We start from the raw sequence: 26,642 nt of genomic DNA on the forward strand, positions 1-26,642 counted from the left end.
ATGTCACTAGACCTTCTCCAAAGCACTATCAGTTGATTATCGGTAAAATAAATGAGTTACAAATGACTGTAGAAAAATATTTAAAGTGACAACTTGGCTTCAAAAGTAACCCATCACAATTTTCTTATGTATAAGTGGTATATAAGGTTTCCTTACAAAGCGCTTTCCTAAGCCTGGAATGTGTGTAGTTCCCTATGGGAGGCCTCCCAGCTGTGTAGAACCATTCTGATTCCTTTAAGTAACCACAATCATTACCATAAAAGTACTTACTGAAAGCTGGGCTGGACAGCAACAGTATAATCTGATCTGGCAAATGCACAGAGATTGCAGTCCAGATTACATATTAAGGCACTAATTACCCAAATGAAACTCCAGAGGCACCTGAGGTAGATGCAGGACAGTGAATTAAGGAAGGAAATAATTAGTCACCATCGCAGAAACTAGCTGAACACAAGTGAAAGAATGCATGTGGCCTATTTCCTGCAGAGTACAGGGAGCCTGAGTAACAGTTTATGCAAAAATACAAGAGAAACGCAAAAGATAAACATGATTTCTAAAAAACGAGTAAGAAAGGCACAAGTCTCAGTTTTAAATTACAAAAATGACTTTATTTAAGTTATTTTCTGTTCCTATGTACTACATAGCCAAAAAACATTAAGACATTTATCTTGAATTTGCACTAGGACAAATCAACTTTCAAGCCTTTCTTGACAGTCTTAGAGGTTTTGCCAGCATTTGACACAATCTGAACACATACAGATAGTGAGAAAAAACAAGCTGCAGAAGGGAAACTGAGTGAGCACATAAGGCATTGAGTTTCAACCCCAGTAAAAATATTCATTAAAGAGGCAGAATCAGGTGGGAGAGGGAAGAAAGCAAATTTATACGTTAAAAACCATGCATAGGAACTGTTACTAAACACGGCCAAGAAATTAAATTGTTCAAAGTTATATCCCCCTTTTCAAGGTCTTCTGATTAAAAAAAATTCCTTGGGGTGGAAGGAGACCCTCTTCCCTTTCCCCAAAATGAACTTTAGGATGTTGCCTTTATCCGTTGACGGTTCTTGGAAAATGGAGCGAGAGTGCATCCCTAGTTTGGAAGGCTGGTATGAAGTTCTATTGGAAGCATGTCACTGAGGTCTAAAGCTGAAAAGTCAGTGCAGGTCTGGTCGAAAATGTCCAAGCTTTCTTATAGTGTCTCTGAATAGACAGGAAAAGAGGAAAAAATCTTACAGACCCTTGAGGCATTCCCCCTACTCATAACTGTACTGTGTTAATTTGTGTTGCTAACTAAGGGTTAGTGTGGAAACCTATTTCGAGTTATTGAGATCCTACCACAAATGTGAACTGCTTGAATAGAATTATCACATTCAGGATTAATAGGGCAATGTTAATTGAATCTTAATTTAGTCTCTGAACACAAATTGAAATTATATTGAAATGTATCTTATCTGTTTAGTAAGTACTGCTGACAGTTTTCATAAAGATAGATCATGAATGTTCACTGTTTAAGTAAATATATCATTACTTTTGAGCACGTATTTGGTATGAAATCAGATTAGAGAGTAAAACAAACTACTTAAAAATGGACTTTTCTTATATTAGAATTAGGAAAATAAACAGAAAAACTTCTCTTGGGGGAAATGGTGACAAGAGATACAAGCAAAGGTTTTGTTTTCTCTTTCTTAATATCAGAAATCTTAAGGTAGCATATTGCAAGAACTTGGACTTTCCTCATCCCAAGTAACACTAGGAACATTCCGGGTCGTTTAAGCCCCTCTCTACAACGATGGCTTGAGAGGCAGGTGAGGAGCCACCTCGACGTGAACAAAAAACCCACAGCAGGCATACCTTCTAAGCCTTTCTGAAGAAGCAGAGCCTGCCACAGAGGATGCCGTGTAAACTGTTAGAACTCATTACAATAGCTACATGGGAAATGCAAGGGCAGGGAAAAGGGTGGGTGAACAAGAAGAAACATTCATAATTGTAAATAACAGGTTTCACTGCATTAAGAACCTTTATATTAAAAGTGTTGTGTTAAAAACAAAACCCAACAGGTAGCTAGTTTTCTGAGTTGTGGTCTTTTTAGGAGAGTTCCGTTGGGATGTACTTATATGCTCTGTTTCAACCTGACCATCACCAGACGATTGTCTGCTCTACACTTAACAACTAAAACTGACCAGAAAGTGTACCCATTATGGGCTTCAAGCAGCCACAGGAGTTATGAATTCGCATGGCGCTTTTATATTGACATAAGCAGTTTCTCACGTATCCTCCTGAGGCTGGAGAAACAGAGCCAATTGTTGTTTTTTAGCAAGAGCACTTATAAAATACGGAAAGGGGTTAGGTTAAACCCCTGTTTTGCTGAGTTGATCTGTGAAAGGACTTTAGAAAAGTCAGCAGTTCATTTACCTGAGTTTCCCACTTAAAGGCTAAATAGTAATTGAATGTTTTTTATTTAAGAATGCGAACAAAAATCCACAATATTAAAAAGGGCCAGAGTCAGAAAATTCAAGATGAAGTTTGAGAGATGAACTTTTATAAAATCGAATAGAAATATCTATGAATTTTCCTTTTTAGTTAAAACATAAAGTCATAGAACTATACTGATTTATTGGATGTCATTTAGAATTTATTTATTAGGTTATTAAATGAAGGGTCAGCCTGTGAAATCATTAAGAAAGTGAATCAACTTCTTTTGGAATTTCGAGCAAATCATTATGAGTAATAAAAACTAATTATTAGTGACTTCAGTTATAAACACATATGAGATTGAGTTAACACCAGATAAAGACTTCAGCATAAATACGATTTTTAACCTGAATAGATCCCTTTTGAAGGGTGACATAGAAAATAACTATAAATTTCGTGCAGAAAAATAGTGCACCCAGTTTTACCAGTAGTTATCTAAGCTCACCTTTCAACAGGGTGTTTTTGTCATGCTCAGCCATGGACAATCTTCCAGGTTTTATGTTTGTTTGTTTAAAACAGACAGGGCCATGTTTCTAAATACAACATATTGTTCATAATTGGGATCCTGACAATATTCTGGAATTGAATATTTTATCCTATAAGAAATAGATCCATGTTACTATTTTAAACATGTTTCAATTCCAGGTCAAAATAAATCAGCTATACAAAATCACCATTCCAACACTTTAACACAGAGCAGAAACAGTGAAGCATTTTGGTTTGCATGATTAGATTATTAGATAAATGAAAAGTATCTCTCTTTCAAACCCTTCACCCACAATGTATCATAACATTTAAAACACGACTGAGGTACGTATATCTGCAGAGTAATTCCTATAGTTCTATTCCATACATGACAAGATAGCATTGTTGAGCAAAGTCACCAGGATCAAGGGGCAAATTTAAAAGCAGCATTTTGAAACCCCAAATCATCTTCCTATTTTCTTTCATTGTTAAGTCACAAAACCTTCTTAGATCAGACTAGGGCTCGGAAAACGGTTGATGTGATTTGGTACCTAAAACAAAATTCCCATGATCAGTAGTATTGGTCCTGGATTGAGGGCACAACTAGTGTTTTCATTTTCCTGTTCTACACAGCTTAATCATCAGTGAAAAATTTTGCCCAAGACCCATACTATGTTGGATTTTTAAGTACAAAGATAAATAAAAGTTCTGCTGACCATCAGGAAAAATTATTGCTAAGTGACATCCACTTAGCAATTTATTCACACTTAAAAAAAAAGTAACAGAACCATTTTAGATGAGATACTTATCTTAAGCCAAAGAGACCAGATAGAGTTCTGTGCTTGCATCACTGGCATTCACAGCAAGGGCAGACTTGAGGGAAACTGATTAATATGTGTGTGTGTGTGTGTGTGTGTGTGTGTGTGTGTGTGTGTGTGTGTATATATATATATATAAGTGAATTATTTTGTGTAACAGGCAGAATTTGAATAATGACCACATTGCCCAGAGGCCTCTGTGGGCCTGACCAGAGGGCACCAGCTCTTTAACAGAGTGATTTAGTAGTGAAATTTTTTCCATCTGATGTACCCACACATCAAGATATCAAAGATGATTAAATTACTCAAAAAACAGGCTTCTAATTCTGATTTTTAAATTTAATTACCTATTTTAATTAAAATAAATCTGGCTTTTCTAAGGTTGTTCACCAGTACTACATAGCCATATTGAGATTAAAGCAGTGGGGGGGAGCCTCTGGATTTAGTTTTTAAATATTTCTAAAATGTTGGTAAGAATGCAAATCAGTTAAATTATAAATGACCAATTCAAGCATGCCAACTATGGAAGATTATTGTCTTCATCCACTTAGAAAATCTTTGCTGAAGGATGACTTTAACCGTCAGGTATATGGAATAACGTAAGTCAGGGTTCTGTTGGAGGTGGGGGGAGGGGGGAATTTAAAAATAATAGACTGTGACAATGCACTTATGTGAATTTAAACTCCAGATAAGAATTTTCTGTAGAATGATGGACTTGGCCAATGGAGAAGGCAGCTGGTATTAAAATAATTAGCACAGATTCCTTGGTATAGACACAATGAAAACAAAAACGAGGACCCTGTACAGGTGCAAACAAGCTAAAAATGACCTTGGCAAAATATCTTCATCTGTTTAAAAAATACCAAAAAGCATGCAACTTAAAATTCCCTCTCTTTCACAAGAATGAACAGAAAAAAACACAAAACCGCAAAAAACAGATCAGATGGAACTGTTTCTTTCAGTAGAAAACAATAATAGATACATTAGCTTTCAGGACAAATAAAACTTTCAAATAATAATGTTGAAAAAATACAATTAAATTTTTATTAAAAAATACATACTCCTTACTCAATCTTTGTGTACATTTTGTTTTGTGTGAAAAAGAAAAAAAATAAAAATAAAATAGGAAAGGCATTAAGACTACCTAATTATTTATACTGTATTTGGTAGAAGCATGTCAGCCAAACTTTAAACAAAAATAAGTTATTCTGTTTTCATTTGCTCCCGGACATCAGAAGGCAGAGTTTCAAACAGAGCGTCTTCCACTACTAAGCCAGCTCGTTTCAGAGCCCGACAGTCACCCAGTTCGGGAGGGAGGATTTCAAAGTGATTGCCTTTAACATCTAAGTAGGAAAGAAACAGTAAATTTCCAATTTTCGGTGAAAGTACTGATAGGCTGTTTTTCCCAATCTTCAGAGTTTTAAGTTTCTTGCAGAAGTAAAGTTCATCTGGAAGGCTCTCCACTTTGTTACAAGTGATGGAAAAATACTGTAAACTTTGTAGAACTCCGACTTCCGGTGGGATAAAGCGAATGTCATTGTAAGATAAGTCCAAGTATCGGATTTTGTTGCATAGGAAGAGGTGGGAAGGCAGCACCTCTATTTTATTGTGACTAAAGGACAGACGCTCCAGGCTGGTGAGTTTCTTTATATGCTCTGGGATATAAGTGATGCTATTATGCCACAGTTTTAGCACTGTCAACTTTCGCAAGTGCTGAAAGCTAACAATTTCTTCTATGGATTTCAGATTATTTTCTTTGAGGTCCAATTCCTGGAGGCTGAGCAGGCTAAACACAGCGTGAGGAATGCGCTCCAGGTCACAGTGGACCAGCTCCAGCTCTGTCAGGTTGGTCATCTTCTTTAAATTGTTGAGCATCACCAGCTTGGTGCCATCATTATGTATGCACATCTTCTGGAGATGGCTGGAAACATCAACCACTGCCTGAGGGATTTTAGAAACATTGCTTTTGATAGAGAGGATTTTAAGGCTTTTAAGATCCCGCAGAGACTCAAGGGTGACATTTTTGGGAATATCGTGACTTAAAGAGCCAACCAGGTACAGCTCTTCCAGATTCCGGAGTCCATACATCCAGGGGGGCAGCTCCCTCATATCATCAAACTTGACGCTCAAGACCTTGAGGTTTTCCTTCAGGAAAGACAGTGCCGCGCTGTGGATTTTGACTGAGCACTGGTGCAGGGAGAGCTCTTGGAGGTTATCTAGCTGTGCAATGGTGGCTGGTATCATTACATTTTTAATGATTTCAAGTTTCAGAGATTGCAGCTCTGTGATTTCAAAAACAGTGTCCGGAAGGCCAGAGAGCATGATAAGAGGCAATTCCAGCCTGTTATGGGCATTTGTCTGTAGCTTCTGCCTCAGTTTATCAGGAGTCCACTCATTGTTTAAGTTCAGCTGCTTTAATTTGTTTTCGCTTACTTCCGACAGGAACACTGCAAATCTCTTGGAATACAGAGGGTCATACTGATCTATCATATGAAGCATAAAAGCAAAGTCATTCTTCACATCTGGAATATCATCAATTCCAGTCTCCTGGCGGACGTACTCAAAAGAGTATTCCCTTAGAGAACGGTAGAAGAGCCAGTATAAGGTATAAAGGCATGTCAATCCGTAGATACTTACAAAGCACAGGTAGCAAAAAGAGAGTTTTGAGAACAAGTGTGCCATGGTATGATTGCAAGAAAAGTTTTTATATCCAGTCATGTCCTGAATGTCAACATTACAGTCCACCGTAAATTGGACTTTGGAAACCAGCGCGCTGTTATATGCAATGATGATTAAGAATTTTATAACCTTAAGTACAGTCTGGCGCACATACATAGCATAGAGTATATCACCTTCTTCTACATGAAGCCTGAACTTCTTCACCTTCTCAAATAAGGCCTTTGCTTGCTCACCTTCCTTCTTATCCAGAGCACCTGCAGTGGATTTGTCAACCACAAACTTCTCAGGAATTGACTTTAATGACTGAGAGTTGACCAGACTGCCTTCTGGCCCAGACTGGATGGTGTTGGACCTGCTCATGTTGTTCTTCCTGTTGTCCTTGTCTTCCGAGTCCTCCCCAGACACTTCAGATAAAGCCCTCGTGGTCCAGGGAGAGTCAAAACACTTCCCCAGGATTGAGATGAAATGTTCTATTTTGGAGCTGGAGCCAGGGAATTTGAACCAGAAGTTGCTGCAGAGCATGAAGACCAGGGTATGGATGAGGACAAGGTAAGGGAAATACTTGGCATACCAGTGGAGGGCTCGCTCGTAACACATCTGGTTTATAAAACTGTACTGCTGAAGGTCCAAATCCGTCTTTAGTCCTTTCATTTCCACGGTGACGGGGTTGGTAGGAGATGGTTTAGGAGGAGGCAGTGGGGTGGTACTGGCAACTGCTTGAGAGACATTCGAGACGGACGAGTGGTTCTGAGAAGGCTGAACTCTTTTCGGAAGGCAAATTATCTTGTCTTGCATGACCTGAAACACAGAAACAATATTTTCAAATTAAATTAGTCAAAGAACTTTCATAATGTCATTAGGGTGAAGAAAGCAGCAATAACATCCAATAAATGTCCATTTCCTTTGCCTGGAGAATACAACGTTCAATTCCAGCACCAAGATTTTATTCTTAGCCCACATGCTGGAAAAACGAAATATATGACTTTGTTCATCATGTCTAGTGTACGACATAACACACGGCAGTTTTGTTAGGACATAGAACAATTCGCAACAAAATAAATATTTAAAGAACATTCAAGTATTTAAGAAACTTTGCATTTTTTCTGTCACTAGAGCCTGGGAGAGTCAGTCATCGGTCTGGGAAGTGCATCCCTTTATCAGACTCAATTTTGAATTGGCTGGCTCCCAAGATTATCTCAGCTTGTGTGTGAGAAGTAAAAGACCTGGAAGGAGGAAATATGGAAGAAATTCCTGTCTTTATCATTTTTCCTTTTCTTTCTACCCATATCCTGGACTACATGCATAGATCAATGTGAATGGCTTTAATATAATGGGAATTTACTAAGCTTTTAAAAAAACTATTTTTCTAGAGAGAAGAAAGACTACAGCAGTGTTCATGAGTAAAATAATTATGTTTAAACTTGCTGGCTTTTCACACAAAATACTACAATCAGAACTTCTATCCCTCTACCAACACTTCAATTTGTTAAAGAGAATATTAAGCCCTAAGAGTTTCTGGCAGTCTCATAAGATTGCAATTTGGGTAAGAGAGAATATATCCTTTTTGAAAATTAGGTAGTATGAGGCAGAATACACCTTGAATCAATCTAGAGGGATCATCCCCAGGAAGAAGTTCATGTAAGTGGAACTATTTGAACAATAAGGAAATAATCCAGAGGAGGAATAATAACTAAGGAAATGACAGTAATAATGTGGAATTAATAATGCATCGAAAGTCTGTTTGTACCTTAAAATGTCCAATGGCTAGACGTCCATAGTGTTTAGTGATTCTGCAACAGCAAAGTCTTTAGTGATTTTGCAACAGCAAAGCCCTTTATATTGACTATAGAAGTAGAAACTGAATCCATTACAAAGTAGACTGCAATGACATAATAATGTGACCAAAAGTTGGTGATGGGAGACACAGTCCACTAGACAGAAGTACAAGGTTGGACAATGGAGTGGAGTATCCAACACTTAGTAGAGTGGCTGGTACCTAGAAGACCACCAGTATGTGTTTGCTGAGAAAGTGAATGAATCCAGAACTGACACTAGTCCTTCCAGTTCAGGGTTGCATAGGTGTGGACCACATCTCTCCTAGGGGTGAATATAAGGAGGTGATTATAGTGCTGACAGCAGCAAACTTCTGTAGTGTTTAATATGCACCTGACCCTAGTCCAATAATGTTGTGGGTATTAGTTCTTTTAATTGTCACCTTAATGAGATGAGGCAGGTACTCTTATTATTCCCATTTCACAGATGCAGAGATCAAGGCACAGAAAGGTTAAGTAACTACCTTGCTTAACGTAATCCAATGCAGGCCACTGGGACCCAGAACCGACATTCTTATTTTATTTTACTGAATTTCCAGGATTAAACCAAAAAGATCCCAGTCTGACTTTATCCTAAGTAACAAATTATCTTACACAACTTATTCATGTTTTAGGGAAAAAACTTACTTCTTCCCATATCCTGTGCAGATAACAATGAAACAATGAGGTTAGGGGAAGAGAGGAAATTTCATTATAAGAATTATAAAAGCTCTGTCCTGGAAGATAATGCAGGGGCTACCAGTTCCTCTGTAAATCAAAAGGCGGCAGGGAAGAATAACAAATGTGACTGCATTCAGAGGGTGCGGTGGCTACAGAGCTGTGAGAATGAGTAATGGTCTTCAAATATTTTTATCACTTACCTGTATCAGAGAAAAAATGTTGAGCATGCCCACTCAGTATATATATCTCTATTCATACTTATATCTATAAAGTACTGTCAAATATTATAAATTCCTTTCCCTTTAAGTTTAAAATAAATAAAATAAAAGTTTTCATTTTTATCTCACATCTCAATGGAGCATCCTTAATATTTCTTGGGGGTCAAGCATTCTACCTTGGAAACCTCAGGAATAGGAAATAGTAGGAAGAAGCCTAAACAAATGCCAGATTATCTTGAAGGAATACAAAAGAGAAACAAGTAAGAAATTCAGTTTTTGGGATCATGTTCTGGATGTTTTCCCATTCATGGCTTAATTTAATGCTCCAACAATCTGTGAAGGAGGCAGAAGGTGGGGGCTAGAGACCGCATGGAAAAGGAGTGCTTCCCTGAGCACCATCGTGAAGAGAGCCACTTTTGAGTTAGTATGTTCATATGGCATTATTAGTGGTGTGATGAAAATACGGAAGAGTCAGCGGAAAAGCAAGATCAGTTAGAAGGTAAAAAGGTGCCTACTTTCTTAAAGTGCTAAATCCTTGCCAAGCCACCAGGCAGGCCCCATATGTTGTCCCCCTGCCAGCTCTTCCGCAGGCATTCTCCTAATGGAGGAAGACGCTAGACCTCTGGAACTTGGCTGTACAGGGCTTCAGGTTAGGCACTGCACGAGGGTGCCCAGCTAAGGGGCAAGTATGGGCTGACATTCCGTTTGTGCTCCTCTGGCTCAGCTGTTTGCCCTTGGGGCTATGACCACACAGTGGGGATGCCTTTTTATATTCTGTCCAAAGGCACCTGATTGGCTAGCATCCGTCACGCTAGGGAGGTAGGTCATATTCTCCCCATTCTACAGAAGAAGAAAGCACCTAAGGCTCAGAGAACTTACGTACATTGCCCAAGTTCACAGAGCTAGGAAATGGCAGAGCAGGAATTTAAACGTGTCTTCTGTTTAGTGCCTAGGGTTCCTCCACCTCTCCACACCGTCCACTCATTTCACCAAGCTTCTGCTAGGATGGCGGTACAGACAACAGCCCAACATAGGAGAGTAATACATAGATGATCTTGAAGTACTTGTCAGCCTTCTGATGTCACATTTCTCTTTCAATCTTCACAAAGGTCTAATTTTTAAAATGTGCCTACTTAAATCCCAGGAGGCTAAAGACAGTGATCTATTTTCCAGAAGCTGTTAACTACTCAGAAATGAGCACGGGGTAGAAAAAGTACTGGAAGTTAATCACTAACAACAGTAGCTGCTCATGCTGCAGAGAGAACATAAGACTCCAGCAGAGACGCAGCTCACAGTAGAACTCCCAAAGAATGTGAGGCAGGTTGTCTAAACCAGAAGTATGAAATGAACAGTTTTCGTTATGGAGCCCAACAGGAAACAGTGTGAAGATTGAAACAGTGAAACAGCCAGAGGAGAGAGAAAGGAAGTTACCCTCCATGTTTAACAGAAACAATATTTCTGAACATTACAACACCGAGAACTCAGACAAGGATCGGTGTTTTCAAAGGTATAGTAAAAAAGAGAAAGAAGACAGAAAAAAATAAGGCAGGCAGCTTCCTGAAAAAAGGGGGGTGTATTTTTGTGGTATCTTTGTAAATAACAGCAACTTGTAAGAACTCGAAAGTTTTTGTCACCTTTTCTGCTCTTTTGAGAAGTTTGCTTAATTAACCATATAACTCACTTCTCTTTACCCAGTAATTTAAAGATTAGAGTGGAAAACAAGCCTTAAATAAAGGCTGCAAAACAAATTTCAAAGGAATAATTGTAGGGTTCCAGGCTGCTGGTGCAGGACTAAGGGAGAGTGCTTGGGGTATGAGCAGAGAGAAAGGCCCCACCGCCGTCCTATTCTACAGCACCCTGAACCTCAGACCGTCACCGTCACTCATACACACGTCACAATGCGGAGGAATTCTACCTTTTTCTTCCAGGGGCAATCCTCAGACCGCCTTTGGAGGAAAAAGGCTTGAGACTAGAACTATATGGTGTGTTGGTGTAGAGAAGGGCGGGGGTGGGCTATGGCTGGGGGCGGGGATTCAAAAAGCAAGATGAACGTGAGAATCCGATCCAAAATATAGCAAGGTGAGAAAGATCAGATACGAGAATAATCGGATATGATATTAAATCCGAAATCGGATATCCTAAAACCGGATATGAGAATAATTCTTGAATGAAATCATCTACGTTAAGGAAAATATCTAAGTTTGAGAATGAGGAGGAGAGAGACACAGACGATGAGTCACTGAGAGAAAGGACAGATGAAGCCAAAGCAACAAAGATGGCTAAACTACTTTCTCTGTTTTGGGAGGAACAGGCTTGGAGTTCAGAGGAGGTGAGTCAGAAGAGCAGAGAGGGGCTAGATGGAAGGAAGTAGGTCAAGCTACACGGTAGGAGGCTGGAGTATTACGCTCATTATTTCTGTTTTGAGATGTAAATGACTTTCAATCTTCCCCAAATCTTTGGTAAAATCTGCTAAGCAAACACACACAAACACACAGATCTTTTATGAATGAATTTTGTAGAAATCACAGCAAAAAGGGACGAAATTTCATGCTTGGACCAAAACTGTACAGACAGGGAGAGTTTGCTGGGATGGTAAAAATCTATAGTCTAATCTGTTTCCTTGGAAGCAGGAACCGGGATGTGAGGACTAAACCGTCCAGGAGTCTGCCAGAACTTGGAGAGGGACAGACTGGAATTTGACCCCATATCCTCTAGATCCCAAGGAGCAGCTGACACCTAGGTGATAAAAATGTATAAAATGCTCCTCAGGCCTTTACCATCAAAGTCCTTGGAGGAATAAAAATATACATGTAAAATTGTTCCACGACTGTGATAATATCTAGGTAATATTTCTGGAAAAGAAACCCAAAGGTTGTGGCAATTGGAGAATTGAACTCACTAAAATTTGGGTTCATGAATTCTCATTTGCAAATTATTTTGAGATAACATAATGGCTGCTTGTAGGAAAAATAAAGGCATTCAGCTCCGTAATCCGTAATTCTAAGGTTAATGAAATAAACGGAATTTCTTGTTTTTGCTTTGTACAGGGAGGTGTTTTCAAGAGAAACAAAGTGAAAATTCAAGCTTCCTTAAAAAATGAAACAACCCATTCAAACTACGCCGTGGAATGCTGCTCGGATCTAGGAAAAGAAATCAAATATTTAAAATTGTAATTGTCAAATTTATATAGAGTATGGGCATCCTTTATCACACATTAAAATATCTTGCATGGTCATTGCAAAATTAGGGCCTTTTAATAGTAATCTGCACTATTTTAAATCATTAATGCTCATGCCTACATCTCTGATTTATGATATATCTTTGACGATGGTTATTTGATTATCACTCCTTTGTTAGAATCATAACGCCCATTATTATCATGTAAAAATAAGATCTGCTTAATTTAGGCAGTTTTCAGAAAAGCATTGCCATGAAAAGCAGAACCCACCTATGGTAACAAGTTGAAAAAGTATCACATTTGCAAGACTGAGACACCAAAGGGCTGAGGTTAAAACATAACAGAACAAAACCAAACTAAACCACTTAGCTTCAGAGAAACTGCTTGAAATAACAAAGATAGAGCAACATAAATAAGGGCTAGCTTATCTATTACATGCCAGAGATATAAATGACATGGCTGGGGGTGGTGTAGGACATGTAGAACACCAGTGCTGAGTAGTTCTGAGTGTGCTCTCAGGAAAAGTCAACCATTGTGGACAATCTACTACATGTAAGAGATTATGTTAGGGACACCGAGAACAGTAAGCCTGTCAAGGTCAAGCATAGTAGAAAGACAACCAAATCAGTAATTAATGTGATAACTGCTTGTCTTGTCTTTCATGCTTGCCTTTCACAATGAATTTTATTATCAACTTGTCTAGATCTAAGGAAAAAAAAAAACCTTGGTGGTATTTTTCTTGGGATTACATCACACTTATAAATTAGTTTAAGAAGAACTGACATCTTTATGGTTTGATTCTTTCTCTCCATGGTGTGTGTTTCCACTTATTCACATCTAATTTTGTGTCTTTCAAGAGTGCTTTATAGTTTTCCTCAGAAAGATTTTGGACATTTATTGTTATGTCTAAATGTTTTATTTTTTGCTATTGTGGGGGACTGGAATTGGCCACCCCAAGATATGTCTCTTTGGCATGAGGAATATTTTGGGCTGGTTACTTTTAAAAAAAACTGCAGACAGGAAAGAAACTCTGAAAAGCAGAGTTTACTTACCCTTTGTTAAGAAACATTTACATTGTAAAGGAAATCTCCATCTGTAAAGGTGTCTCCCTCTCTGTACCAGGAAGGAGGGATGACCTTATCTCTAGAAACTCTTATCAATGTGGAAGGCAAGGACTTAAATCTGCATAATAACCTGATCCTTGTTTACTGTACTTGTCTGGTGATCTCCTGTAACTGACTCCCCCAACCGCCAACATCCTCCTTTGTCTTTAGCTGAAGATGATATTTAAGGTGGTGTCTTCAGCCATTTTGGTGAGTTGCTCAGGTTGCCTGAGCCTCTCCCATGTATACATGTTATAAAGCTTTGTTTAATTTTCTCCTGTTATTCTGTCTCATGTGAGTTTAATTCATTCTCCAGCCAGAAGAACCCAGAGTGGGTAGAGGAAATGTCTTCATCCCCTACACTATGATAAATCTTTTCTTAAAACCAGTTATTTTTAACACAGGTAGAGTCCTCCCTTCACCTTGCCCTACCCCCATGCCATTCCTTAGTAAGCCCTGACAAGTCTGGTGTATACTCTTCCAGATCTATACCAGGGTCTTTACATATATGACACTTAAACATGTGGGTGCTTACTATAAGTACTGTTCCTGCAGCTTGAGCTTTTCACTTTCATAGTATGTCTTGGAAACCTTAACACATTGCACATAGAGATCTACTTCAGTCTTAAGGATCACAGAATCACACAGTGTGGATGTGCTATAATTTATCAAAAACATTCCAATGACGATGTGCATTTAGTTAATTTTCCTATTAAAACCAGTGCCAGTCTCAAAAAATTACATGCTGATTTTGCATGGCATTCTGTACAACAGGACAGAGAACAGCTGGGCAGTGGCCAGAGGCTCACTGCAGAAGCTCCACACCAGGGCATTCCTTGGGCGGTTGAGATTCTTCTGTATCCTGGTAGTGGTAGTGCTTACAAGCAATTATGCATGTTTTAAAACTCAAACATATATCTTGTTTTGATAGAGTGCATTCTTGAAGATGGGAAGGCTAGATGCTGTCTAACATTAACCGTGCTCCACCAGTTTTTTTTGTTTTTTGTTTTATACTGTTCTTTAATCTGTATTTTGCACCTTTGTCTGTGATTTTGTTTTATTTTTTAGGTGTCTGCTTTATGGATTTTTCAAAAATCCAAACTAATCACTTCTGTTTTTTTACAAGTGAATTTAATCCATTACATTATTTTGCTCACTCATATTTGGATACTTACTGGTATTTGGATTCATTTCTAGATTTTTAATTTTTATATATAACCTTCCTTCCTTCTTCCTGTCTTTTGTTGCATTGCTAACATTTTCCATAGCTCCTATTTCCCATCCCACTGCAGCTGGTTAGGAAGGTGTAGACTGTATTTCTATAATAGAGGTTGTCTATAATTTCTTAAAACAAACACACAAAGTTTTTCCATACCCTACCTCCCTTTCAAGCGTGTTTTAACTACCACTGAACTACCTCATTTTGTTGTTGTTGTTCCCGGAGTTTGTTTTAGCTTTCTCTTAAAACACATAGTTAAAAAAGTAATAATCTATAGTTGATTGTGATTATATAATTATTAAATCATGTGCTCACCATTTTTCTTAGATCCTAGATCTCTTCCTTGGGTTAATTTTCTCTTCGGTTGAAGGATATCCCTTAATAAACCTTTTATAAGGGTCTATGGATAGAAAACTCATAGACCTCATATGTCTGAAGATGTCTATATTGTTTTCATTCTTGAATAATAGTTTAGTAAGTTATAAAATCCTATGTTGACAGTAATTTCCCTTCAGCACTTTAAAATACTATTCCATTTTCTTCTGGCCTATATTTTCACTGATGAGAAGCCTGCTGTTGGCTTGAGTTTCTTCTTTAATGGGCAATCTATCTTTCTCTATGGTAGTTTTTAAGATTTTTCCTTTAATCCCAGATCTTCTACAGTTTCACTTAATTTTTAATGTACGTGGATTAATTCTGCTCAATATCTGTAACTAAGGACTCAACTTTCTTCAATTTTGGAAAATTTTAGCAAAATCTCTTTAAATATTACTTCAAAAATTGCTCCATCATTTCTTCCATTTTTTTCTGCAATTCCTATTACATGTGTGTTAGAGCCTCTCAGGCAACCTTCCTTGGGCGGGTGTGTGCTTTTTATTCCCTGTCTCTCTGTGCTGAGCTCTGGGTAAACTCAGGTCTCTTATCTAATTCATTACTTATTTCTACAACTGAGTACCGTCTACTTACTCTACTGTTGATATTTTTAAATTCAGTGACTTCTTTATTTCCAATATTTCTCAATTTTTTATATCCATTTGCTTGTGTTATATCTACCTCCTTTTTTGTGTTATGTTATATCTTTATCTCTTTGACCACTTTAAATATGTTTAACTTCATTGTTTCAAAACTTGGTTTCACCTCAAGTGAATCAATGTTCCAACTGCTAATTTTGTTGAGAAATTTTCTTATCATAGTTTTCTTCATGTGTTCTGGGTGGTAGGCTCATTCTGAGAAGGAGATTGTTTCCACCATCTCTTGTGGTGCTCTTTTGTGGTTTCCTGCACCCAACCCCCAGTCCCCTGGTCCACCATTAGGTCTTATCATGGTATTTTGATGTTCCTCTGTGATATCAGGATCTCACAGCTCCAGTCAGGGAGACAGTGGGTAGGCTGACTCAGTTCCTGGTTGGGAGGCACCCCAGATGCACAGTTTCCTTTGAAGCACCAGCTCCAGCATCTAGTTAATCGCCATTCTTTTCAGCTTCCTTTTGGGATTTGGGGGCCTTGGGCTTCAAACAGTGACCAGGCTCCAGTCTCTTATCTTGCTCGGTGCATTTACAGTTCCCTTTACTGGCAGGAGCCGTGCTCCTGGCTGCTGCTGCCTACTTTGGATGAGAGCCCAGTGGTCACTTCAGCCCACTTAGTATATTCCATTTGGGCTCCACAGAAATGTTTATCTTGTTTTTGAGTCCATGTATGCATTTTTGTTATCTCTTTTTATACTTTATCTACAATGGCTATATACGTTGAACAGAGGGAGTGTTTTGAAATGTAACACTTGCTCGACTATCTTTTCCAGAAGAGAGAGTGTGTGTGTGTTTTAATATAAAAATTAGTCTCAAGACTAACATTATGAAGAGTCAGCATTGCTTGGATAGTGCTAAACAAGTTACACCTGTAGTGCCAAATTCCTCTCCCCACTAAAAAAGGCTGAATTTCTTTACACATCTCCCACTAACAGCATATGAAAATAGTTATTTTCCTACAACCTCAACAATTAAGTCCATTACTCTTTCTCTATGAACTATAGCCCCATAATTATTTCTCCAGTTTAGACTTTAAATCATAGTTATGACTATTTTATAATGGAAAGAAGTGAGAAAATTTGCTGCATATGATAAAACAACAGCATCGTTCCAATATGTTAACTTGTGATCAAGGTATATTCTTTAGTGTGGCTTATTCTTTAAAAAGACAGTACTGTAAATTTTTACGGCAAGTTTGATACAAACAGTAAACTGGAGCTAGAAAAATGGCAGCTGGGCCAATATAAAGGTAATTAACTTTATGCTTTACCCTCCCTTCGCTCCATAGATTTAAATACAGCTGGTCCCAAAGCGTTCTATCCTGAAGCTGATCATTGAGATTTGCCTCCAATGTGATAGAACAAAACAAGTTATCTCTGTTGACCTAAGAATGACGTAGCAAGAAATAGATCTCAAAGATCTACTCCCCAGGGCTTGTTCAGAGATACTAAGGACAGACTATCCTTTATCAACTAAAACTTATTGAATATGTACTATATGCTAAGCATCATAGGAAAATCAAGGAGACGTAACCAATGTTTGCTGCTCTAAAAGCACTGACAATCTTGTAGGCATATGAAAAGTCAAGCAGGAGTGCAAACAGGCAGTAAATACACCAAGGGAATGGTGTGGTAAGTACAATTAGAACTCAGGTTAGAGTGAGCAGGGAAGGCCTCAGGGAGGAGGAGCAACTTCATCTGGGCTTCGAAGCTATTGGGCTTGGATAGGTTATTAGGGAAGGGTAAGGTCAAAACCTAGTGAGTCCCAAAGACAGGAGCAAAGGGTTGGGAAGAGCAAGGGAAAAGATTAAAAAGATGGACTGTCACTCTTCCTTTCTGAGGTAGACTCATTTCTCCTGGGAAAAGAGATGAAGATACAAGAGAAGAGAATTAGCTTTCTTGTCCCTAAGTTATCAGTTAATGTACAAACTTAATCATGTTCTCCCAGAAACAAGGTGCCAGGAGACAAAGAAAGCATCTTTCCTCAAGAGACATGAGATTCACCCTCATCAGTGACAGGATTAACTCTGAAAAATGCAGATTTTGTTTCAAGGCTAACTACCGAAAATATTTTAAGTACAAAAAAATCTTGGTAACAAAGAGAAAGCATAGCGACAGCAGGAAAGATGGTTCTAAAGGGGTGAACGTCTAAATGCTTTCATTCTTAGCAAATGTCTTATTCACAAGTCTTGCTATTCTGCAAGTCCAGTACATGTGTATTTGGGGCAATCACCACTGGAGCAGAAAAACAGGCATCCACGAGGACCACACACACTGCAGCACTCTTGCAGCACAAACCAGGTCCTTGTCTCCAGGGGATGTGGAGAAGTCTAACTGCAAGGGTGTGGCATCATTTCCTGCCTGCTGTGCACATGGTACCCTCCTTCTTTCTAATGATGATGTTTAAGACTTAGATGATGGACAGGAAATAACACACTGTGTATGGAGGAAGTTTAGACCCAGATAGTAGAGAGAAAAAAACCCAGTCTAAAGCAAATTGTCAAATTTTAAGGTGTTTATTAATAAATACAAAGGTTGAATAAAAAGTCTATTTTTAGTGGTTGCTCATTTTCCCAACCACACCAGGAAAAAGAGAAGAAAATAATGATACTCTGGCACCTCTCAGGCAGGAAGTCACTGTCCTTAGAAAAAATCCAAGGGATTGGAGGGCTGAGCTGATTAAAACTTGGATTTTTGAATTTATGAATTTATGAATTCTCTTGGTGGTAAGGTATAACAACAGTATACTTGCTATAGGGTTCATCTGTATGCAGTTAAAAACCAGAAATCAAGCAAATCTTCCTGAGCTAAGCATCATCAGAAATTTCTATGCTTGGCGAACATTAAATGCCTCTAGTCTGGTGGAAGAATTAAACATTGAAAAAGTTAAAGCATAATTTCTTGAGCCATTATTATACAGAACAAGAATACACAGTTAAACAGAACTAGAGCAGTTTAAGTCCTGATTTTCCCTCTATCTTAGCACCCGAGAACACATAATGTAATTGTCTATTTACTTATCATTTCCCCTCCTAGACCGATAAGTTCCTTAAAGGTAGTCTCCATCCTTGTAGACACTGCCTGGCCCCGGCAAAGAAGATAAACTACAACCAGGGCAAGTACACACATTGATAAAATCAGCTGCCACTGAACATCTGGAAATATTTGGCTTCTAGCTACCTTCCTCTGAGATGAAACAATTCATTTCACACATTCTCCAAATTGCCAAGTGATGTCAGCTTAGTGACATCACTAGCTGGAGCTAAGTGCTGACTCATTTAAGATACACAAAGAAGGTGCCAGATTTGAGAGGCACTATCCATTTATTCCTAAGTAAAAAGAAACCATCACATCTACATTAGGATCATGTCTACACTTTGATATTTCACTTCATAAAGGTAATTCTCCTACCACATTATATATAGATACACTGCTTCTCTGAGGGTAAGGATGTCTATACATCCATACCATGAATGTTAATTTTTTTAACTCTTGGTTAGCCCGAGACTTCCAGCCATCAGGAATGCTTTCATTTCCTGTATCTTAGTTAAATTTACATTGTGTTTTCTTCTTCTGAGGAAAGCTGCTCTAGGACACAAAACGAGTATGAAAAAAAATTTTCAAAAATGAGGGAATGAATGAGATTCAAAACTGTTTTCATTTTGTTTCATAGCATTTTTCCATAAGCCAAGTGGACTAGTGAATTATCGACCTGTGGCAATTTAAGATTTAAGTGGAGAGCATCCACTTCAAAGTCAAAACCATGTGAGGAAATTCAATAAATGTATCAAACTATGGATAAACATTAGGAATGTACAGTTTATGGTTCATAACAGAGACAATTTGTTTCAGTTGTTTGAAAAATTTAAAGTGTTTATAATTATGCTCTTGAAATAATAAATGAAAAGCTCTTTTAAAGCAATCCCCAGGGACTGAAATCTTAATTCTGTACTCGAGTGACTTATCTCTGGGCACTCTGCAGTTCACTGATAAATCTGTGAGCAGGAGTGAGACAAAAGAAACTGGGGGAGCCCAGAGAGAAATATATATCCTCAGGACTACCCACATACAATGCACAAATAGGACAAAGAAACAGAATTCCAAACACTGGAAGCATCCAAATGAACAAAAAACTATACTGAAAGGATTTTTTCAAAAGTGATCATTTATTTTAAAATTTACTATAATTGAAGAATAATTTGCTAAAGTGCTCAGCAAGTGAATGATGTCAACTGCCACTCCGTGGTCCAATCTATGTGAAGGAACTGATGGTATCATTTATGAGAGAGAACAGCTGTACCTTGATGTGACATCACAGAAGGCTTGCAGGTAAGGCAAGAGTTATGGCAATTCTTAGTCATTCAGATGTGTTGGATGGTAAGAAAAAAATTGTTTTCAGTTATTATGTTTTTTAGAAGTTAAGCTATCTGGATTCTAGAAATACTATCAATTTGGATAAGAAAGTTTCCACACATTCCAGGCAAATAGATCTTTTACCATATAGGGTAAATTTAGTTATGGAGTTTTTTTCTGTTTTCTGATTCATCTAGACAGCTGATCTCTGGGCAGAACTCAAGACTCTTCTTTGTTCCTCCTCCTTTCTAGGAGAAAGACGGCTAGTAGAGATGGTAATGTTAAAGGAAAAGTACTGAATCTTGGTGCTTATAAGGGATCCAGGCTCTGAGTTCAAGTGGCAGGGCCTCTGCCTTGGGATTAGTCCATTTGAACTATCCCTTTAGAGCTTCTCTTGGGAGTCATCACTTTGAAGTCTCTCTGCTTCCTTGAAGCTGGTATGATACGACGGTTCTGGAGCTGCCTCTCATGGAAGTGGACCCTGCCCTAGGAGAGCCTGAGGAGGACAGCTCAGGCAAGCTCTCCTCTTGGCTTTAGGGAGAATCAAAAATCAATCTTCTCCTCCCCAATCCACGCTCCCCCCCGCCGCCCCCCGCCAGCATCTCTTCCTTGCCTAGGTTCCCCTTTTCTTTCTCTGGGCAGGCAGAGATTAAAGTGCAGGGAGAGAGGACAAGGAAGCTTCTTGCGCTGTTCCCCCACCCCATTCTGGTCCAGGTCACGTAGGCCTTTGGCACTTAGGCAAAGGGAATCCTTGTGACTTATCTGAGGTACGGCCTAGCTCACCAGGAGACCGATGATGAGGTTTCGGGCCAGAGCTTAGCTTTTGTGAAATATTCTTTTGCCTGGTCTTGTCCTCTGTCTATACAGCTCCTGCAGAGTCTGCTGGGAGAGGAAGGCGGGTAGCTACAGAAGGGAAGAATTGGGTGTTTGGTCCTTGATCTTAGACCTCTCTCAACCTACTTGCCAGAGACCCAACTAATCACACTTATAACAATAAGAAAATGCCCCAGATGAAGAAAAGGCATTTGAAATCTATAGTTAGAGAGACTAAAAATAGTAAATTTCTATTTTATCATCATTTTTTTCACAATAAACCTGTGAAATGGAAATGATGTCTATCTTGCTTATTTAATAAAACTGAGGCTCAGAAAAGCCATGTGTTTTACCTAAAATTATATGGGAGAGTCTATGTTTTCTGTCTGAAGTTTTGGGGAGAGATTTAACTCTTCTCTTTCAATTTACTTGACCTAGCTGAAATTATAAAAATCAACCCAGGTTTTGTACTTCCACTGAGCACATGAAGTTTCTTACAATGTAAAATGATGGTATAGTCGATGCCCTATTTCTTAGACAAAAGATTTGTGGCTGATAGTGCAGAATTTCTAAAAACATAAAATGAAGTGACTAACCAATACAGTCATGCACAAAAGTGATCCAGAAGGGGATCTCTCTACAGCATTTTCTCATGACTCATTAAGCATTTTCTGCATCCAGTATCTAGCACCTACATTTTAAAAGTTAATATCAACATCTCAAAACATAAGCTAACATATTTGAACTTAAGATTACATAGCCTTAGCTTTAGGTATCAGTGCAAAGAATCTCATCAGTTCTGAAGCACTAATATATCTTGAGTAGGGAGATGTCAGTTCAATTTTAAAATAGCTGACCCTAATATTGCCAGTTAGCCTGGTCTAGTTCTTAGGAATGCTAATGTTTTGAACTTGCTATTACATGATGAAAAGTCAATATGTATATTTAAAAGGATTTTGTCCTTTATTCTTAGAAAGAAGTGCTTTTATATCAAAAAAGCTGAAAGTCCTTATTTGCTAGAAACTTCCAAGTGGACATTTATTAAATTTTACTTTGTCTCACAAGTCTCCTTCTTCGTAACACACCATAACACTTTTTTTTTCAGGAATATAACTTAAACCATCCTATATAGAATACCAAGAAACTTGATTTCTCCAGATAGACTTAACTATTCTTCCTCCTTTGCAGCCATTGCAATATATGGTCATTGCAATATGACCATACACACACACACACACACACACACACACACACACACACTGCAGCAATTATCCTGTGTTTTAGAAGGGTGTATGTGAATGTCCATCTTTGCAACAGTTTAAACATCTTCAGGGCCAAGACCAAGTTTTGTGTTGTCAGAACTTAGCATAGCGTCTGTAACATAGCATACAGAATAAATTGGTACAATGAACGAACGTGTCAATTTGCCTCTCCAGCTATTCCTTAAGCTCCTTTGGGGCAGAGATGGAGCCTTCAATTATTTTATATTCCTCATAGTATCTAAGGCAGTGCTGGGAACGTAGTCAACATTCAATGAATATGCACATATTTATTTGCAGTTTCATAGCAAATGTTTCATTAACCAGAACACTTCTCTCTATCACCAGATATAATCAAATAGGAACTAAATAGTAAGCCATCGAGGATGTTATAAAAGAGGTTTCTGTATTGGATGGGAACTTATACTAAATCACCTCTAAATTTTTTTCCGCTTCTGAAATTCTGTTATTTTTATTTTATTAAAGAAATTTAACTAGTGCAGGACTACAATCATCATAGATTAGAATAAACCAATATCATGAAAATCTTACCATTACTCAAGAACCACTAAATTTTAAATGAATTTTTTAAAATCCTTGAAAGACTAAACTATACTAAACAGTTAAAAACACAAGCAAGCTCTCAAAAGTTCATTTCAAAATTAGTTGTTTAGAATGAAGAAACCATTTTCCCACAAAAAAAATGGAGGTTTTTAGACTTTCAGGGCAGCCCATAAAATCCGATCCATGGGTACAGGGTCAAGTACTAATACTGTATATAACTTAATCACCGCTCATAATGTGGTTTGCTTTGGGATGCTGGCAATATACTTCACACGACATCTGTATGAATAGGCAATCATCCACATAAGAAAATTCTGCTTTTCACCATGGCAGTCAACTAAAATTTTATTATAAAACAACCACACATGGCCAAAACATCGCAAATTCTCAGTTCTGTAAAATATACTCCATTGGTCTCACTGAAACGACTCTGTAACTTGCTCTACTGAGGAGCCTCAGTTTCTATAGTTTCTTAAATTTCTTTGCCATAACAGCATGTTTTTTTTTTTTTTGTACACAGTTTTGGCTGTAGGCTGTAGCTTTCTAACACAAGGCACATAACCACATACATAAGTCAGGATTTGTTGATCTCTTATTAGCACATTATGGCAATACATCCTCAGAGGACTTTTTTTTCAAGTTTGTTGCTCAAACTTAAGGCCTGTCTCATTTCTTTGGCGCTAGGTTTGTGCTAATTATTCTAAGCATGATGTTCCCCAAATTCCTTTCTAGCTCTGCAGAGGGCTGTGGTTAATCTCTGATACTAAAAGAAGATTATTTGCTACTGGCTGTTTTTCTACTTTCGGGGGAGGGAGGAGCGATCTGATTTTTATCGCCTCCTCATTAATTACCCCACACTAAAGCTTTTCTCCATTGGTTTATGATGCGGTTTTAAACTGCATGTTCATATAATTTTTCTTTATTATTAAGACAATCAATGCATTCTTAGAGCCGCTGAAGCACACTGATGCATTCACTCAACACATTTGTTGAGTGCGTGTTAGGTCTAAGACACGCAGGTGGGTACAAAGATGAATCAGATACGAATCCTGCCTAACTTAGCAACTTGAAGTCTTATAGCTGCAATAAGATATGCTTGTAACATTTTCTGCTACACCATGACTAGTTAAGTGTCAACAAAGAGGTATACTAATTGCTTTGGCAGTTCATAAGGTCCTAGGTTCCAAACACTGTAGGATTAAATTCTTTGTCCTAACTCAGACAAGTCAGATTTAAAGCTGGAAGCTTCACTCTAAGGCACCTAACATTTGTGAGAGCACAAACGCTCCAGGGCACTAGTGGTGATGCTCAGTTCACTAGTGGTGAGGCCAATACTGACATCAAGCCTTACAAAAGGGATCCAAGCAAGAAAAAGCTGCAAGGGGCCATTCTCCCCTGTGCTCCCTCTGCACCTGCCACACTGGCCTCTTCTGTTTCCTTTGCCTGGAATGTTCTTCTGCCAGATACCCATATACCTCCCTCTCTCAGTTCCTTTAGTTCTGTCAAATGTCACCTTTTCAGAGAGGACTTCCTTGAACACTCTATTTAAAACAAGATGCTGTCACTCTTTCTCCTTACACTGCTTTATTTTTCTCAAAGCAGTTACGCCTGACAAAGTGTTTTAAGCGTATTTGTTTATTCTTTGGCAGGGACTTGTCATTTTTATCACTGCCTAACCCCACCGCCTAGAACTATTTACTATTTCTAAAGAACAAATGAGCATGGTTTTCCTGACACACGGCTTCTCCTTGTAGCCTCCTCTTCACCAGGCCAGTCACTTTCTGGAAGGGCATCTCCAACAGCAGGAAACTCACTACCTGACACGACAATTTCAGAAAGTTCTTGACTTTTCAAAAGTTTGGGTTTGTATTGAGACGAAATCTTCCTTCCTAAGATGTCTACTCTTGGTTCTATTTGGTGTTCTAGGACACACGGAATAAGTTTAGGGCCATTTAAACTTTCTACATGGCAGCCCTTCAAATTGTCTTCTGTCTGTTCTCTTGCTTCCTTCAATCTTCTCAACTTTAGGCTAAGTGTACCTTCAACCAGGCCGCAGACAAGGGTTTTTGGTCTCTCTCATCTACTAGTCACAATCTCTTAAGTTATGGTGCAAAGGACCCAGATATGAATGTGGTGTCTCTGTTACTCAGAAGTCTCAGCCCCTTCCCAAGGCTGTTAGATGTTCACTGTACATTAGCACCTGGCAACACTGTCTCACCTGCTCATCCTCACTCACTCATCCCTTCATTCTGCAGAATGAATTCTGGTGAGCACTTACCTGTGCCTACTACTGTTTTTCATTCTGGGGATACAGGAGTGAACCTGACAGATGTGGCCTTATGAAATCTATGTTCCTAACAATTAGAGGCAATTCTTCCAACTATTTTTTTGTTTTGGAACAAAGGGATGATAGATCTTAGAGCTAATGATTTTCTCACTTGTGAAAGAGTTAAGAAATATCCTGCTTGTGAAATATAATAGAAATATTGGCACAGAGATTTAGAAGTTTACGATTGAAAAAAATGAGATTTAGATGGAACTTCTGACTTACATTCTATAAAGGAAATTTGAAGAAATTAGCTCAAATAGCCAGGGTGATTTGTGTGGGTGTGGTGGGGAGAGGGGGACCTCAGGGGCAGAGGGCTGAATTATCCGTTTTCCTCAATGTGTGGTATATTCTCAGTTCCTGCAAAGCCCCTCCCTTCCTCCTGCTCTTTCTCTTTCTTTCTTTCCTTTTATCCCCTTATGCCATTTTTCCCCCTCTGCCACCATAAATGAGGCCTCTTCATATAAATTTTGGTATGTTAACCAAGTTTCTCAAAAAAATTTAACTGTAATTTTATTAATATTACTTTGAAATCATAAAATAATTTGTGAAGATTGCTCACCTTTGTAATATCAAGTTTGTGCCATCCAAGGACATACAATGTCTTTTTATTTATTCGGATTGTCTTATATGTCATTTATTAGACATTTAAAGTTTTCTATGAAGGTCTTGTATATTCTTGGTGAGCTTAATTCCTAGATACTTAAGAGTATTTGTTGCTATTTTGAATGGTATCTTATTTTTTGTTAAATCTTTTAGTTGGTAATGTATCTTTCTAGTTGGGAGCATTTTGTTTCCTATTTTAAAAAGTGGATACAAAACAATAATACTGAATTAATTAATTTTTTTTTACTATATGAAGACCAGATATTCCAAAACAATAGGAATTATCAAATACACATAAAAAAATGCAGGATTTTATAAAGGAAGACAGTAGCATAGGGGAAGAAGGAGCAGTGGTCATTATTCAGATTAAACAGAAGACTCCAGATATAACCTGCAAACTTACTAGCCTTGGAATTAAAACATAGTCCAACTGTCACCCCACTCCTCACCACAGGGCCCCTACGTGGCTGAGAGTCTCCAGATGTTGTCACTGTTCTCAGTGAAATGGGAAAGTAGAAACTTTGAGAGGAACCCAGTGATGGAGGAAGAGGACAAGTGGATCTGTTTGCCTGATAGGATTAGAGGATTGGGGAGGATCCCCACCCAGGGCCCTGATTAAAGAAATACGAGATCGTCCCCTCCATATCATAGGAAACCTATTTAATACAGACCTTTAAACACAGATTTTGGTGATTTAAAAACCCAAGATCAACAACAGAGACTAAATATATGGTAAATCTCTTTTGCTTCAAATAGAAAAATAACAAATACTCTGTCAGTGCTTTATTATTTGAGGGAAAAGATGTATTATTAAACAATCAATAGGCAACATGATCATAACAATCCATTATAGTGAGAAAGAAGGAAATACTCCCTTTTTACTGCCCGGCATCGGACGGCATCAGATGATCTAAGAAAAGCATTTAGATTCATGCCTTGTGTTAACCCAAAAGGGTGAGGTGAAAGGCACTCAATATTATTCGTGTGGCCAGAAATTCACTGCACATTAAACTGTCAAAGTGACAGATGACAATACATAAAGTGCTAGAGAGATC

At 38.3% G+C, this 26,642-nt stretch overlaps 1 protein-coding gene and 1 long non-coding RNA gene across 4 annotated transcripts in view; one reads left to right on the top strand and one right to left on the bottom strand.

Moving 5' to 3' along the window:
• Window positions 1-586: 586 nt before the first annotated feature.
• LRRC8C (leucine rich repeat containing 8 VRAC subunit C) overlaps window positions 587-26,642 on the bottom strand; it is a 75,200-nt gene continuing 49,144 nt past the window's right edge. For 2 of the 3 annotated variants that reach the window (XM_023641694.2, XM_070267343.1), the window contains one exon: window positions 587-7,231. In XM_023641694.2, coding sequence (XP_023497462.2) covers window positions 4,958-7,231 — 2,274 coding nt within the window. In that variant the 3' untranslated portion in view covers window positions 587-4,957. Of the gene's footprint in view, window positions 7,232-9,658; window positions 9,899-26,642 lie in introns of those variants that run through there. The other variant, XM_023641695.2, reaches the window with a different exon arrangement.
• On the top strand, window positions 11,116-12,386 carry LOC138924131 (uncharacterized). Its single transcript, XR_011438827.1, has 2 exons — window positions 11,116-11,472; window positions 12,191-12,386. It is a non-coding gene; the product is annotated as an uncharacterized lncRNA (long non-coding RNA).

Source organism: Equus caballus, chromosome 5, assembly GCF_041296265.1.
Source record: "Equus caballus isolate H_3958 breed thoroughbred chromosome 5, TB-T2T, whole genome shotgun sequence".
NCBI lineage: Eukaryota > Metazoa > Chordata > Mammalia > Perissodactyla > Equidae > Equus > Equus caballus.